At 46.1% G+C, this 17,389-nt stretch overlaps 1 protein-coding gene and 1 pseudogene across 1 annotated transcript in view; one reads left to right on the top strand and one right to left on the bottom strand.

Moving 5' to 3' along the window:
- The window catches only part of LOC101134497 (maestro heat-like repeat family member 5), a 72,153-nt gene that overhangs the window by 33,833 nt on the left and 20,931 nt on the right, over nucleotides 1-17,389 (top strand). The window contains 4 exon segments of the mRNA XM_019032685.4: nucleotides 1,172-1,307; nucleotides 1,600-1,766; nucleotides 4,999-5,148; nucleotides 5,983-6,137. Of these exon segments, the coding sequence (XP_018888230.4) occupies nucleotides 1,172-1,307; nucleotides 1,600-1,766; nucleotides 4,999-5,148; nucleotides 5,983-6,137 (608 nt within the window).
- LOC129523965 (heterogeneous nuclear ribonucleoprotein A1-like) lies at nucleotides 12,070-13,484 on the bottom strand (annotated as a pseudogene).

Here is a 17,389-nt window from a genome sequence, read left to right as displayed (position 1 = left end):
CGCCTGATTAGGGGTTCCTTGCTGCATGGAGTGGCCACCCCACCACCCTTCCGCCAGTGCAGCCCCTATCATGACATGGCTCACAGCCCTCATCTGTCGCTACTGCCCTTGAGTTGCGTCAGCGCATTGTCAGAGAGTGCGCTTCCGCGAGTATGAGCCCAAACCCGCATTAACTCCCTAGGCATATTCAGGGGGATGGGGAAATAAGTTCCTTGCCCTAATGCCTGGTGACTGCCTGGTCTAATGAGGGCAGGAGGCAGAAGTGCCGGAAGGAGGGGGGACTGTTCTGCCAAGGGAAAGACCCTGCACCCCTAGGAGGAGGAGGACAATTAAAGTGGCTTCAATTTACTCAAAATCCATTTCAACATCAGAGGACTGGACCAGGGTAAGGCAAGCAAGATACTCACCTTGCGCACAAAATTTACCGCAGAAACAAAAAACTCTGTAATCAAGATGATTCATGTTTTCATGTGATGTTTTTAAAACTCAATTTGGCAAGCTATGGCCCATGGGCTGACCACCTGCTTTTGTAAATAAAGTTTTATTAAACCAGGGCCAGGATGAGGGTAGGACAGGTGAGGTGACATGCAAAACCAGGGTCAGATCCTGACTTTACTTACAGTTTTGAGATTTTGCTCACCACAGAGTTTTTTGCACTTATTCTGATTTTTCTAAATAGTGCATTAAAATATTACTTTTCTTTTTTTTTTTTTTCTTTTTTTTGAGACGGAGTCTCGCTCTGTCGCCCACGCTGGAGTGCAGTGGCGTGATTTCGGCTCACTGCAACCTCTGCCTCCCGGGTTCATGCCATTCTCCTGCCTCAGCCTCCCGAGTAGCTGGGACTACAGGCGCCCACCACCATGCCCAGCTAATTTTTGGTATTTTTAGTAGAGCCAGGGTTTCACCGTGTTAGCCAGGATGGTCTCGATCTCCTGACCTCGTGATCCACCCGCCTCGGCCTCCCAAAGTGCTGGGATTACAGGTGTGAGCCACTGCGCCCGGCCACCTAAAATATTACTTTTCTTGATTACTGAATGTTTTGCCCAGCCCCCAGTCCCAGCCCTGCCACACTGTTGGAGGGTCACCTCTGATGTAGGCCATGCTGGGTGAGTGTGTGGCAGGGCTCTGCAGGGAGGTTCTGCCATCAATGATTCCCGTACTCTTAACACAGCCAAAAGAGGACTTCAAAAGGATTGGGCAATTGGTGGGCATACTGGGGATGCTGTGCCAGGACCCAGACAGGGCCACCCAGTGCTGCAGCCTGGAAGGGGCGAGCCATCTCTACCAGCTCTTGATGTACCACAAAGGTGAGTTCTGTGAGTTCTGAGCACCAACTTCCACCCCAGCTACAACCTCTGGCAGACCCACACCCACACCTCTGACCTCAACCTTGCCCCAGATTTACCCCCAAACCCAACCCGGATCTGAGCCATAACCCTGTAATGGCCTCGCCCTGACCCTCACCACTCTGATCCCAGTCCCCAAACTGGGCACAGGCCTGACCCTGATTACAAATGACCCTACCCTAACCCTGCCCTGTCCCAAACTAGACCCCAAGACCACCTTCGCCCTGCCCTCACCCACCCTGCCCCTGGCCAGCAGGAGAAGCTTTGCAGGCAGAATCACAGGCCCCCAAGGAGCTCTTCCAGGCCCATTCGGACGGAGCCCCACTCTGGAACAGCAGAGACCAGAAGGCCACTCCCCTGGGCCCCCAGGAGATGGCAAAGAACCACATCTTCCAGCTCTGCAGCTTCCAAGTCATCAAGGTCAAAGTCCTTAGAGTGGAGGGCAGGGCAGGGGCGTGACCAGAGCACACCACATATCTGGGGAGTGGGAAGTGGTGGGTAAATGCGCTCACTCACTCTCTCTCATGTTGTTGAGGTGGAGCCAGGAAAGTTTGGGGGGCCAGCACACATTAGATGCCTACTTATTACCTACGCCAGGGGCTTCACAGACATTACCACATCCCTTCCTCAAGTTTTATAAACTGAATTGAACCAAATGATGAAGAAATGATGGCACAGGGCTAGTCAGTGCCCCACTGGAATTTGATCCAGCCCCAGCTACTCCAGAACCCGTGCTCTCAGCAGCAGTTGCAAGCCATTGGTGTGCTGAGGCCAGTTAGAAGTTTAGTGTGGAAAACCTAAAGCCCTAGGGCCAACTCACTGTTTGTGTCCAGAAGGAAGAATACCTTACTTGGCTGCAGTTTACCCTGCAGAACCTGCCCTGAAGGCAGAGGCAGGGCCGGGAAGGAAGAGTTTCACTGAAGGGACAGCTGCTTCACCCCATGTGGTCCCTGCACACAGACCATGGGTGTCCAGCTCTGGCTCTCCCCAGACAGACGGCAGCAGTAGAAGGGAGAGGATGGGAGGGTCTGCTAATCACAGAACCATCATAGAACCACAGGGCTGAGAAGGTTCCAGCTGGAAAACAGACACTTTGGGCCTAGGTTCTGGTCCCAAGTTTGCCCCTAACTCCTCATGTAGTCTTGGATACATGACATCTTTATCACCACCCTCACTGTCATCATCACCACCAGCATTATCACCACCATCATGATCACTGTCACTGTCACCACCACCATTATCACCACCATCACCATCACAGCCACCACCACCAGCATCACTATCACCATCATCACTACCACCACCATCACCACAAGCATCATCACCACCACTACCACCGCCACCGCCACCAGCATCATCATCACCACCATCACCACCATCTCCCTCACCACCGACATCATCACCGCCATCCTGATCACTGCAATCATCATCACCACCATCATGATCACTGTCACCACCATTATCACCACCATCATCACCACCGTCACTATCATCACCACCACCACCATTAGTACCATCACCGCCCCCACAGTCATCGCCACCAGCATCATCACCACCATCATGATCACTGTAATCATCATCACCACCATCATGATCACTGTCACCACCACTAACATTATCACCTGGTGGTGATATCACCACCACCATCACTATCACCATAAGCATCATCACCATCACCACCGTCACCACCCCCACAATCATCACCACCATCACCGTCACCACCATCATGATCACTGTCACCACCAATATTATCACCACCACCACCACCATTGCTATCACCATAAGCATCATCAACATCACTATCATCACCACCACCACCATTAGTACCATCACCGCCCCCACAGTCATCACCACCAACATCATCACCACCATCATGATCACTGTAATCATCATCACCACCATCATGGTCACTGTCACCACCACCAACATTATCACCACCATCACCACCACCATCACTATCACCATAAGCATCACCATCACCATCATGATCACTATCACTGTCACCACCATCACCATAACCACCATTGCCACGACCACCACATCACCATGACTACAACCACCATCACCATCTGCATTACTATGACCCTGCACCACCATCATTATCACCACCACCACCACTTCTACTATCACTGCTACCTTTATCTCACATTTATTCCTGCCCTTGATTGAAGGAAGATGGCTCCAAAGTCTTTACCAATCTTGAGATTGTAGTATTCTGAGAATCTAACCACCATTCCAAGTTGAATTTCTTCACAAACATTCTAAATGCTAGCTTTAAGCAGAAGTTTAACATTCTAGCAAATGATTTTATTCATCTAACAAATATTCTAGCCAGATGTATAATAGCATAATATTCTTTTAAAAAGTTCTTACCACAAATCTTCCACTAAAATTATTTTAACATTCTAACCATTGTGCTAATACTCTAACATTCTCACAAACACTGTATCAAAATTTTAGAATTAAAAGATTCTAATAAATATTCTAACATCCATTATTTAACACTTAATTTGATGTTCTAATATACTTAGAAACGTCCTAACAGATTGCAGGCACTCCAGCAAATATCCTAACATGCAAAGAAGCATTTTGCCATCCTGACATCCTTGCAAATGCCCTAATTTTCTGTCAGGCTGCTCTCCTATCCCTCCTTTAGCTTCTAACTTCCTTCGGTTCAATGCTGTGTGTCCCCACTGTGCAGAGAACCCTCTGGGAGGATGGGCGTGTTCTATCTCTGTGCTACCCAAGGTAGCCACTGGCCACGGAGAGCCATGGAGCACTTGAAATGTGGCTAGTGCTACTGCAGAACTGAATTTTTAACTGTACTTAAATTGAAATATAAATAGCTGTGTATAGCTAGTGGTACAATGCCTAAAGTCTTTCCAGAAAGTTCTACCTTTGCAGCAGTGACTGAGGCCCGGTGCCCCCTCCAGGAGGCTGTAGTCTGAGGCTGTGAGGCGGGGGTCACACCCATCATCTTGCATTTCTCTAGAGCCCCTTCCTTACCCCTGAGCTCACGGCTGCTTGTGGAGGTGAGACCCACCTTCCTGGACCTTTAAAGCCACTCCTAGGAGGAGATGGACAGAGAGTGTCAGGGTCCTGGGACAGTGCTGCCTGTCCTGGGACAGGAGCTGGGTCCTGGCTGCACCCACCCTGACCTGCTCCGAGGCTGACGGCAGCCCACACACCCTTCTGGGACTGGGGGTTGGCCCAGGTGACCTCGAAGCTCCTTCACAGCCAGGAAGTTCACTTTCTCTTTGATACATGCTCATAAGGAGGACTGGAGCCTGGCAGGGGGACACCCCACGGGGCTGAGGCTGGCAGATGAGGAAGCCCTATGGGCAGAGGACAGCAGAGGAGGGGAGAGGGAAGGCTGGCCTGGCCACCCAGTCCTGAGACAAGCACGGAGTGTGAGTGTGGGAAAGAGCTGGGGCCGTGGTTGGCTCTGACAGATGTGGACGTGCACAAGTCTAGACTGCAAATCACTGACAGGTGCTTGGAACCCAGAGGAGTGGGGCTTAGGAGGCCAGATATGCTCAGAGACTTGCGAGATCCTGGGACAAAGGAGAAGTGGTAAAAGCGGAAGTGGGGAGGCGGACGCCCAGGCCCAGGGGGCCCAAGGTGATGGCCTCTCTCCACCCCCGCTGTACAGGATATCATGCAGCAGCTCACACTGGCAGAGTTGAACGACCTCATCTGGACGGCCATCGACGGCCTGGGCTCCACCAGCCCCTTCCGCGTGCAGGCGGCCTCTGAGATGCTGCTCACAGCCGTCCAGGAGCACGGGGCCAAGCTGGAGATCGTGAGGGCACTGGGGCTGGGCCAGGAAGGGCCAGGGGGCGGAGGGCGGGCCCAGCAGTCAGCATCCAGGGCTCAGGTCCTTGAGCCTGATGGGGGAGACACAGATCCCACCCTAGGAAGCAACTAGTCTGATGGTTTTGAATGAGCAAATGAATGAATGAATGAATGGCCCAAGCAAGTCCCCTGGGTCCTGGGTGGTGACTGCGGGGTCTGAGCAGCCTCTGTGCGCCATAATATGGGAATGGTGGGAAAGGAAGGGGACAGCACAGACCAGCCCCTCGAGCAGCTTGAGGTCTCGGGGAAAACGGACACACAGGCAGATGTTGCCTGGACAGCGTATGGGGATATGATGTCCGGGAGGAGGACCCTGCAGGGAGGTGAGGGGTGCACCCCAGAGAGAGGATGCCCAGTGCCAAGTCCTGCAAGTGGGCGAGCTCAGACAGGGAGACTGGCACTGGGCATTAGGGATGAGCAGGAGAGACCCCAAGGAGAAGGCAGGGTGCCCCAGGCACAGGGCACCCCATGTGCAAAGTGGCATGTTTAGGAATGAGATGGGAGGCAGGGGGCCTGGACCTTCCAGTGTCTACCTGGGCAGCGTGGACAGCATACAAAGACCTCAAATGCCATGCAGAACATGGCAGGACCTGTCCCCCCAAGACTGGGACTTCTCTTCAGACCAAGCATCCGGGGCAGGGCTGTGCCCCCCCACCCAGACGGCTCAGGACAGGGCCATATCTGAAGGGGCTCCGTGCTCATCAGGGTGAGACCTCCCTCTGCCTTCAGGCTCCCAGGGCAGGGCTGGGCCTCCCTGCCAGACCTCTCCGTCTCTGCACAGGTTTCCAGCATGGCCCAGGCCATCCGCCTCCGCCTGTGCTCTGTCCACATCCCCCAAGCCAAGGAAAAGACCCCGCACGCCATCACCCTGTTGGCCCGGAGCCACACCCACGAGCTGGTGACCACCTTCCTGAACATCTCCATCCCCTTGGACAGGTGCCTGCCCCTCTTGCCTCACTGCCCACTCCCCATCCTCTCCCCAGGCAGGGGTGGTGACCTCTGCCCTCCTGTCTGCCCCCGTCACGGTCCACAGGGACTTCTATAGGGCTGGGTGCTTGGAGGGAGCCCACATCTGTTCATCATTGCACACCTCCTGGGCGGGCACATGGGAGGCACTGCTCACTGTCTCCTGTCCTGGCTCCACATGAAACACCTGCCCCAGCCAGGCCACGCTGTCACCTGATGGAGAGGCCACAGGACCCTGGGTGCTCCTGGCAAGACCCCAGCCCACACTGAAGCCTCGCCGCCCAGCAGCAAACCCCTCTGTCTCTTCTCATCTACAAACACTCTACTCTCCTTCCTGCCCCTCTACAGACCACCCCATTATATCCACCGGAGGCCATCAAATCCCTCTCAGGTGGGGCTGGCTTTTCTCTCACAGCCCTCAGACACCTGGGCCTAGAGATGGGCTAGGCTCCTTGTCACTGCTCATGGCCCTTCCTTCCCAAAGTCCCAGCTCTGCCTCCCAAGTCCTCAGTCCATACCCCCTGCCACCTACCTACCATGCACCTGTCCTGGATGGCCCCTTGCTCCAGTCAGGGACACCCCCTAGCTCACTCCCCATGCCTGACTCCTGGGGGATATTCCTGTCTTCCCCTCACCCTGACTTCTCCAGGCCTGGATGTCCTCCCTCCCAAGGACCTTGTCTTCCATCCCCCACAGCCACCCACTCCCCCGGCCATCCCTTGGTGTGACCATCACCAGCTTCAGGCACTCCCACCTTTACAGCTCGCCTCCAGACCCAGCGAGCCTTGTCCCCAGGACCCGCCATGCACTGCCCTGCTCCCCTCTTACTCCCCCTCACCTGTCCTCACTGTCACCCTCCTTCCAGCCTGGGGCGCACCTGGCAGTGAGACAGTGACTCCCACACACACACAGGTCCCTGGCCCCAGCTGCTGGCCTTGCTCCCATTTCACTGAACACTTAGAAGCCACCAGAACAGGGGTGTCATAAGCTCCCAGAGCCCAAGAGTTGTTTCCAGGAAGATGTCTAATTTCCATGTGGAAGCGCATTTGTGGTTCTGTGAATAATTTCTAGTTTTACTGCACTGTAGTCAGAGAGTGTTGTCTGTAAAGTTTTTACCTTATGAAATTTACTAGTCTTTTAAATGCTTTTTGTGAATGTCCCATTGGCACTCAAGAAGGAGGTGTATTTTCTGTTGTCAGGGTGTAGAGTTTGAGATACTGGCATATCTCAGGATATTACGGGTTCGGTTCCAGGCCACCACAATAGAGCAGTCACGTGTGCCTCCGTGTTTCCCAGTGCACATAAGAGTTCTGTTTATACTATACTGTGGTCTATTCAGTAGACAATAGCATTGTGTCTTTTCAAAGAACAATATACTTACCTTAATTTAAAAATGCTTTCGTTCTAAAAATTGCTAATGATCATCTGAGCCTTCAGCAAGTCGGGATCCTCTTGCTGGTGGGTGGTGAGGACTGCTGACTGCTCAGGATGGTGGCTGTTGAAGGTTCAGGTGTCTGGCAAGTTCTTAAAAATAAGACAACAATGATGTTTTAGCATCAATGGACTCTTCCTTTCCTGAAAGATTTCTCTGTACCATGTGATGCTGTTTGATAGCATTTTGCCCACAGTGAAACTTCTTTCAAATTTGGAGTCAATTCTCTCAAACCCTGCCACTGCTTTATCAGTAAGTTTATGGAATATTCTAAATCCTTTGATGTCATTTCAACAGCATCTTCACCAGGAGTAGTTTCCATCTCAGAAACCACTTTCTTAGCTCATCCATAAGAAGCAGCTCTTCATCTCTTCAAGTCTGATCATGAGATTGCAGCAATTCAGTCTTCCGGCTCCACTTCTAATTCTAGTTCTCCTGCTATTTCTACTACATCTGCAGTTACTTCCTCCACCAAAGTCTTGAGCCCCTCAAAGTCATCTGTGAGGGTTGGAATCAACTTCTTCCAAACTGCTGTTCATGTTGCTCTTTTGCCCTCCTCTCCATGAATCACAAATGTTGTTAATGGCATCTAGCATGGTGAATCCTTTCCAGAAGGTTTTCAGTGTACTTTGCCCAGATGCATCAGAGAAACAACTATCTATGGCAGCTACCCTCTTGCAAAGTGTATTTCTTCAATAATAAGACTTGAAAGTCAAAATGACTCCTTGATCCACAGGCTGCAGAATGGTTGTCGTGTTCACAGGCAGGAAAACAACATCAATCGCCTTGTACATCTCCAGCAGAGCTCTTGGGTGACAGGTGCATTGTCAATACGCACTCATATTTTGAAAGGAATCTTTTAGTTCTGAGCAGTAGGTCTCATCAGCGGGCTTAAAATATTCAGTAAACCATGAAGTAAAGAGATGCGCTGTCAACCAGGCTTCGTTGTTCCATGTCTAGAGCACAGGCAGAGTGGATTTAGCATCGTTCTGAAGGGCCCTAGGATTTTCAGAATGGGAAATGAGCATTGGCTTCAACTTAAAATCACCAGCTCCATTAGCCCCTAACGCAAGAGTCAACCTGTCCTCTGAAGCTTTGAAGCCAGGCTTTGACTTTACCTCTCTAGCTATGGAAGTCCTAGATGGCATCTTCCAATAGAAGGTGGTTTCTTCATTGAAAATGTGTTGTTTAGTGTAGCCACCTTCATCAGTGATCTTAGCTAGATCTTCTCGATAACTTGCTGCAGCTTCTCCACCAGCACTTGCTGCTCCATCTTGCACTTTTATGCCATGGAGATGGCTTTTTTCCTTCCACCTCACGAACCAACCTCTGCTAGCTTCAGACTTTTCTTTTGCAGCTTCCTCACCTCTCTCAGCCTTCACAGGGTGGAAGAGTTAGGGCCTTGCTCTAGATTAGGCTTTGGCTTAAGAGAATGTTGTGGTTGGTTTGATCTCTTCAAACCACTAAGCAATAAGGGCTGTTTCACTTTCTTCATATGTGTGTGTCCACTGGAGTAGCACTTTTCATTTCCTTCAATAATTGTTCCTGTGCATTCACAGCTTGGCTCACTGTTTGGCAAAAGAGTCTTTGCTTTGGGCCTATCTTAGCTTTCAACATGCTTTCTTCACTGAACTTAATCATTTCTAGTTTTTGATTTAAAGTGAGAGAAATGGGACTCTTCCTTTCACTTGAACACTTACAGCCCATGTTAAGTTATTAATTGGCCTAATTTCAATGTTGTTGTGTCTTGGGGAATAGAGAGGCCCAAGGAAAGGAAGAGAGATGGGGGAACGGCCAGTGGGTGGAGCAGTCAGAACCCACAACATCTATGGATTCAGTTTGGCATCTTATATGGGTGTGGCTCATGGTGCCTTAAAACAATTACAATAGTAACAGCAAAGATCACTGATCACAGATCACCATAACAGATTAATAATAATGAGGATGTTTAAAATACTGTGAGAATTACCAAAATATCACACAGAGGCATGAAGTGAGCACACGCTGCTGGAAAAATGGCACCAACAGACTTGCTCGATGCTGGGTTGTCACAAACCCTCAACTTGTAAAAAAATGCAATATCCGCAAAGTACAATAAAGTGACGCACAGTAAAACGAGGTGTGCCTCTATATGTATAAGGTTTACCTTGATTGTGTTGTCGAGGTTTTCTATGTACTTAATTTCTGTCCTCTTGATCTGTCTTGGACTGAATGTGTGTTAAAGTCTCACTAAAGAAGCATTGGTGTGTCTCTATCTATACTTTCAATCCCTGGACTTTTACTTTGTGAAGGTGATTGCCATGTTATTTGGCACATACATAGTCATAAGTATTCTATATTTATGAACTGTGACTTTTGGTATTGAGATGCCCTGCTTTGTCACACTTAATGTTTTGGGGACTTGAATTCTACTGTCTGTTCAGAATCATTAACCTGCTTTTTTATTTTTCCATTTGCCCAGTATGCATTTCTCTACGTCTTTATTTTAGCGTTTGGGAATCCCTTTGTTTTAGGTCTCCATCTTATATACAGCACAAAGTTTGTCCTGATTTGAAATCCAAATTGAAAATCTTTTGTAATAGGTGAGTGAAGCCTGTCGATATTGATGCCATTGATATGTTTGTCTGTCATGACATTTTGTAGTTGTGTGTACTTCATGATATTTGCTGTTTCTTTTTCTACAAGAGATGCATTCTTTGCTCTTTAACTTCAATTTTGTTTTAATCTAGGAAATGTATTTTTGTCCTAGTTGTTACCTTTGTGCTCCTAACCTATTTTAATGCCCTTAGTCTCTTAGTTCCCATTTTATTATTCAGCCCTTTAACATCAGGTTTGTCTTTGTGTGTGTGTGTGTGTGTGTGTGTGTGTGTGTGTGTGTGTGTGTGTGTGGCGGAGTCTTGCTCTGTCACCCAGGCTGGAGTGCAGTGGTGCAATCTCAGCTCAGTGCAACCTCCGCCTCCTGGGTTGAAGCAATTCCCCTGCCTCAGCCTCCCAAGCAGCTGGGATTACAGGTGTGCACCACCACACCTGGCTGATTTTTGTATTTTTAGTAAAGATAGGGTTTTGCCATGTTGGCCAGGCTGGTGGTCTTGAACTCCTGACCTCAGGTGATCCACCCCCTCCTCGGCCTCCCAAAGTGCTGGGATTACAGGCGTGAGCCACCGTGCCTGGCCAGGTTTATCCTTTTTATCTGATACTGATGCAGGGCAGGTGAGCCTCAAAGGTGGGGCTTACCCCAGGAAGGTTCTTAGCTTTGCCCAGGAAAAAATTCAAGAGCAAGCCCATGGTGTTAGACAGCAACTTTGATTGAAGCGGCCCTGCACAGCAGCAGTAGAGGCCTGCTCCTTGCAGAGCAGGGCTACCCAGAGGCCGTGAGCCCAGAGGAGCAGCTCAGAGGCACTTCTGCAGTTAATTATGTGCAAATTACGGGGTAGGTTATGCAGAAATTCTTAGAAAAAGGGTGGTAACTTCAGGGTCGTCAGGTCATTGCCATGGAAAGAGGTGGTAACGTCCCAGTGTAGCCATGGCAATGGTAAACTGACATGGCGCGCCAGTGGGCATGCCTTATGGAAAGGTGCTTCTGCCCCATCCCTGTGATAGCTAGTCCTCAATTTGGTCCTGTGTCCGTGTCCCACCTCCTACCCCAATACTCTTTAATTCCCACATGTTTTCTGCACAACAATCAGTGAAATTATTCTATTTTCCTCTTTCTGTCTCCTTTCTTCTCCCATTTTTCAGTTACATATTTGTACTTTGTCAAAACATTGAACATTCACACTCTACTGCTCCACCCTCATCTCCACACTTTGTGTTTACAGGCATGCCATCAGTTCCTAGGCTGAAGTTTTCCAGTCATCTTAGTCTGAAGAAGCTCATCCTCCAAAAGATTCAGAATTCTTTAGGTGCTTTTATGTTGAAAGTTCTTTATTTGAAGAATGGTTTGGCTGGATATAAAATTCTTTGTTCACATTTTTTTATTAAGTATTTTTTAAATGCTGTTTCATCATTGCCTTGCATTGTTTTTTAAAAGTTAATGACAATAGGGGTTTTTTTGGCGTTTGTAAGTTATTTGATCTTTTTGCCCAGAGACTTTAAGATTTTTTTGTAATCTTTGAAATCTAATCATTTAGTTAGGAAATGTCTCAGAGCTGATCATTCTGGGTTAATGTTCCCAGGCACCTGCTACATCCTTTGATTATGTAGATTGAGATCTTTTTTTTTTCAAGAGAATTAAATCATTTATTGATTACACATGATAATGGATGATACACAAGCTTCATTCCCATCTATAGTTTTATCTGGTACCATTATTCAATTTACATGTATTTCATAGGATGTGCCAACAATCATTTTTATAACCAATAATTCCATGATTTTTCTTGGGCCATCCCTTTTAACGGTGAAGTTCAGGTCACAACAGTAACTACCAGTTCAACTACACCAAGGTTTCTGAAGACAATGACGTCTCCACCCCAGCAGGTTGTATATAAACTCCAAATAGAACCTGGCATCACCCTGAAGGAATTCTAACTTCACACTGTTGGGGAAATTTACCAAGATGGCTTCAGAGTAGACTAACTTTACACCACACATTAAAAAAAAAAAGACATTTATTCAGCATCACGATCAGACTATTACATTTAGCAATCAACAGCATGGGAGCAAAAAAAAAAAAATCTACATTAAAACCCTTTGTTGGAATGCTTTACACTTTCCACAGAACAGAAACTAAAATAACCTGTTATACAATTAGTCACAAATACAGTCCTCGAGTTTTTTGCCCATACACATGAGTATCTGCCTAAAACATGTCTTCTTTGTAGCAGCTAGGCCCTGCCACCACTGTGCTTGACTGAGTTCACACATCTGTTGATAACCCGTAGCTTCCCTGTCACTTCTCTGGCTCTCCTTTCCTGCTAAGCTTTGTTTCCTAATTAAAATCTTCTGCCACTGCCATAGCTACTGCTGCTGCTGGAACCGCCATAGCCACCTTGGTTTCGTGGTTCAGCGAAGTATTGGCCTCCACCACCATAGGGGCCAGAGCTTCTGCCTCCAAAGTTTCCTCCCTTCATGGGGCCAAAATTTGAAGACTCATTGTTCTAATTGCCAAAATCATTGTAGCCTCCAAAATGGCTTCCATCATTCCCAAATCCATTATAGCCATCCCCACTGCGACCATATCCACCACCACCATGGCTGCCACCAAAGCCACCATGACCACTGAAGTTTTCTCCATGACCAAAGTTGTCATTCCAACCAAAATCACCTCCACCACCACCACCAAAGTTTCCAGAACCACTTCGACCTCTTTGGCTGGATGAAGCACTCGCCGTCTCTTGCTTTGACAGGACTTTCCTAACGTCACAGCTGTGGCCATTCACAGTATGGTATTTCTGAATGAGCTTATCCACAGAGTCATGGTCGTCCAAGGTTACAAAGGCAAAGCCCCTTTTCTTGCCACTGCCTCGGCCCGTCGTGATTTCAGTCACTTCAATTTTCCCAAATTGTTCAAAATAATCCCTTAGGTGATGTTCTTCTGTGTCTTCTTTAATGCCACCAACAAATATCTTTTTCACAGTTAAGTGGGCACCTGGTCTTTGAGAATCTTCTCTTGAGACAGCTCTCTTTGGTTCCACAGCTCTTCCATCCACCTTGCGCGGCCTTGCATTCGTGGCTGCATCCACCTCCTCCGCAGCGGCATAGTGACAAACCCAAAACCCCCGGAACGCTTGGTGTTGGAATCTCTCATTACCACACAGTCCGTGAGCATTCCCCATTGCTCAGAATGGCTCCTCAAGGCTCTCATCTGTTGTTTCAAAGCTCAACCCTCCAATGAAGAGCTTCCTCAGCTGTTCGGGCTCTTTAGGAGACTCTGACTTGGACATGACAGCAGGAAGAAGAGAGACTTTAACGATGCTTCTTCAGGGGCGTCCACGGGCAGAAGAAAAAAAGAACTGAAATTTTTTTGAGGTTGCTATTCCTGGAAAATTTTCTTGGTTACAGTTTTAAATATTAGTCATGTTCCATTGCTGTTTTTCTTCCTCAGGGACTCCAGTAATACAAATGCTATTCCTCCTGTCTTCCATTTTCACTACTTTCCCTCTGACCCCTTTTACTCTTTCTTAAATTCACTGTCATTCTCTCGGTTGCTTTTCTTGTTTTCCTAAATGCCCCTTATTAAATTATCATTTGAGTCTTATCTCTCTTGGACGCCTTGTACTCTTTCTTCATTTCTGAGATAATTTTTTCATCTCATCCATTTCTTTCCTGAAGTCAATCAACTCTCTTTTCAGATCCTGTTGGATTTTTTTGTCCTTTTTTGAACTCATAATTCAAGGTAGTTTTCATATTTTTAGATGCTTATTTGAGCATATGTAATGACACATAGAATGAATGTTGTCTTAGGGTTTTTTTCCTGCATCGTGATTTTTTCCAGAGGGAGTTCCTTATTTTGTGTGTGCTGATTTTTGTTTTCTCATTTTTTACAATAATTCTATGGATCTGTTAATTTTGTTCCTGTTCATGTTTGTGTTCTTTGCGTGTTTTGTATGATTTTAAGTTCAATGGCACCCTCTTCTGTCAATACAGCAAAGTCCAGATAATTTAATAGACTGTTTGGGTGGTAAGCAAAAGGATTATGGATCCTCCAATGTTTTGGTTCCATTTCTGTTGCAGGGCCGTACATTTTTCCCTTTTACCTCTTTCCCTATCACCACCTAATCTCCAGAGGATACCTCTGCTTTCTTTTTTGCCCTTTCCTTTCCAAAAATCTGTGCATTTTGAAGACCGCCCTCCAAAGCAGGTAGACTTTTAAGTCACTGCTCTGTGATTGGGGCTCTGACACTTGAACTTTTTTTTTTTTTTTTAAGACTTAGGGTGGACTTAGTCTTCTAGAAGGTGCTTTAGGCTTTATATCAATCTCAAGCCCTGTTGCTAACTCCTCCCTTCCCTCTTTCCCCCCAGTTTCTCTCAGCCTGCTTTTATCAAAGCCTTATGGTAGAACGGGATAGGGTGGGAGCAGTAGAGATTTCATGCTAAGGTTGATACTCTTCTCTTTGTGCTTAATTTTGAAGTCTGGGAACTCTCTGAATTTGCACTGGAGTCATAGTTTTTGTGCATTTTTATTTCCCTTCTTGTTTTTTTGTTGTATCTCAAGGAAATTTTGGGAGGTGGAGGCCTAGGCAACAGGCATCGTCTTCAGCTACCTAGAAGTTTACAGTTCTATTTTATTGTATTGGAATTTTTATCTTATTTCCTCAATTCTAAGAAGCATTTTTTTTTTACATTTTAACATTTATGAAATCAGGGTGCATTTTCCATTGATGGTGCCTTACACTGGATTTATATAGTTTTCTGCCAGGCACCTGGGGGCACTGTTAGTTTGAGACTACTTTCAATTTAAAAGTCTCTGCTTGAGATTTTATTGGGCCACATTGGTGTGAATTCAGGCATCCAAACAGGTTTGGGTTCAAATCCTCAGGACATCCGTACCCCTTCCCACTTCCACCCAGTGTGCTGACTGAAGCATGACAGTTTTACTCGATTTTTCTTTCTGCAGGGCCGAGTTTTGTTTGTTTATTTCGATCACCCTTAAACTGTACATGCAGACCTTTGGGTCCCAGCTCCATGTTGGGGTCTCCTATAAGACTCCCATCTTGGCCATTTTTTCTTTCTTAGAAATACGTGAAATCATGGTGGGGTGTGTCCTAAAAGTATAAACAGAATTGTACAATATGTAGTCTTCCAATATTCTTCTGTTGTTTGGCTTGAGTGTTTGTTTGTTTGTTTGTTTGTTTGTTTGTTTGTTTGTTTGTTTGTTTGCTGAGACAAGGTCTTGCTTAGTTGCCCCGGCTGGAGTGTAGTGGTACAATCATAGCTCATTGTAACCTCAAACTCCTGGGCTCCAGTGATCCTCCCACCTTAGCCTCATGAGTAGCTAGGACTACAGGCATGCATCACCACACCTGGCTAATTTATTTTTTTTGAAGAGATGGGGTCTTATTATGTTGCCCAGGCTGATCTCAAACTCCTGGCCTCAAGCAATCCTTCCACCTTGACCTCCCAAAGCGCTGAGATTATAGGCATGAGCCACCATGCCCAGCATGTCTGGCTTATTTTTTTCCTCCAATATGATGTGTCTAAGATTCATTTTAACATGTTGTAGTTCATTCATTTTTGTTGCTGTATAGTATTCCATTTTATGAATGCCAATTATTCTTTTTACTAGAGGTCAACATTTGGGTCATTTCCTGTTTGGTACTATGGTTAGCAATGCTGCAGCGAACTTGCTTATACATGTGCCTGGATGTACATAAGCTCTCAGTTTCCACAGTGTATGCATCCAGGATGGAAATGTCTGCATCATAAAGCTATACATATATCCAACTCTAATACATAATGCAAAATGTTTCCAAAGAGCTTGTACTGATTCACACTCTCAGCAGTATTTTTTTTAGAGTTCCCGTTACTCTGCAGTTTACTAACACTTAGCATTCACTGTTTAGCCAGTAATCAAAGTTTTAGTCAGTCTGGTGGTGCTATTAATCAGTATTGTGGTATTTGTTTCCACGTTCATGATTAAATAAAGGAGTTGAACATCTTTTCGTTTCTTTTTAGCCTCTTTGGTGATATGCCTATTCAAGTATCCTGCACACGTTTCTATTGTGTTGTCCGCCATTGCTAATTTCCATTCCTCTGGCTCACCCTATCTAAGGTTCATCATTACTTTGCTTTCCTTTTATTTAGTTTTATTGCACCTAAACATATTCCTAAAAGTACTTTATTGTTTTTCTAATTTCATATAAATTATAATTTCATGTGAGTTATAATTTGTATACTTTCATATGAAGGGCATTATGTTGCACATACTTGGAGATTTCCATTTGCCTAATATTACTATAGTTTTTTAGAGTTTATATTGTCTAATATTAAGTGTCTAGTCATATAATAACACCAGTTTTCTTTTGTTGATATTGCATAGTATGCCTTTTTCCAGACTTTTGCTATTTCTACATTCTTTTGTTTTAGATGTGTCTTTTGTAAACAGCATTTAGTTCGGTTTTTATAGCCTGACGACCTTTGTCTTTAATTGAAGCATGTATTCAATTTACATGTAATATAATTGTTTATATATTTGGGATTGAATTTACCATCTTTACTTTCTTTCCAGACCAGAAAAAAGAAGAACCTTCAGAGTCTTCAACTGACTTAACACACTCTCAATTTTAATGCCCTTGTTGTTTAACTCTGTATATTTTTAAATCTCACAAGTCAATATTCATTTAGAGTTGCCCACATTTTCACTATTTTCTTTGCTCTTCATTTCTTTTTAAGCCTCACGCCCCTCACCTGAGGCCATTTTCCTCCAACCTAAAGCACATCCTTCAGAACCGCCTTTAGTTTGGGTCTGCTGTTAGCAAATGCTTTCAGTTTTTGTATGAAAATGTCTTTATTTCATCTTCAATCTTGATAGACACTTCACTGGGTATAGAATTCAATATTGGCAGTGATTTTCTTTCTGCACGCCAAGCTAACATCCCACTGTCACTGGCTTCCATTGCTGCTGTTGAGAAGTCAGCTGTCAGCAGGACTGCTGCTCTTTTCATCGTGCTATGTGCTTTATCCTGTGACTGGTTTTACAGTACTCTGGTTTTTTCTGGTTTGGGAGAGTTTGTTGTTTTGTTTGTTTTTATTTGTCTGATACGTCACCACTGTGTGTCTAGGAATGGATTTCTTTATGTTTATCCTGTCTTGAATTCCTGTTCTGGAATATTCTGGTCCTGGAAGAATC

Source organism: Gorilla gorilla, chromosome 7 (genome assembly GCF_029281585.2).
Source record: "Gorilla gorilla gorilla isolate KB3781 chromosome 7, NHGRI_mGorGor1-v2.1_pri, whole genome shotgun sequence".
Taxonomy (NCBI): Eukaryota; Metazoa; Chordata; class Mammalia; order Primates; family Hominidae; genus Gorilla; species Gorilla gorilla.
Note: the sequence above shows the minus strand (reverse complement) of the source record. Positions and strands in the feature narration are given on the sequence as shown.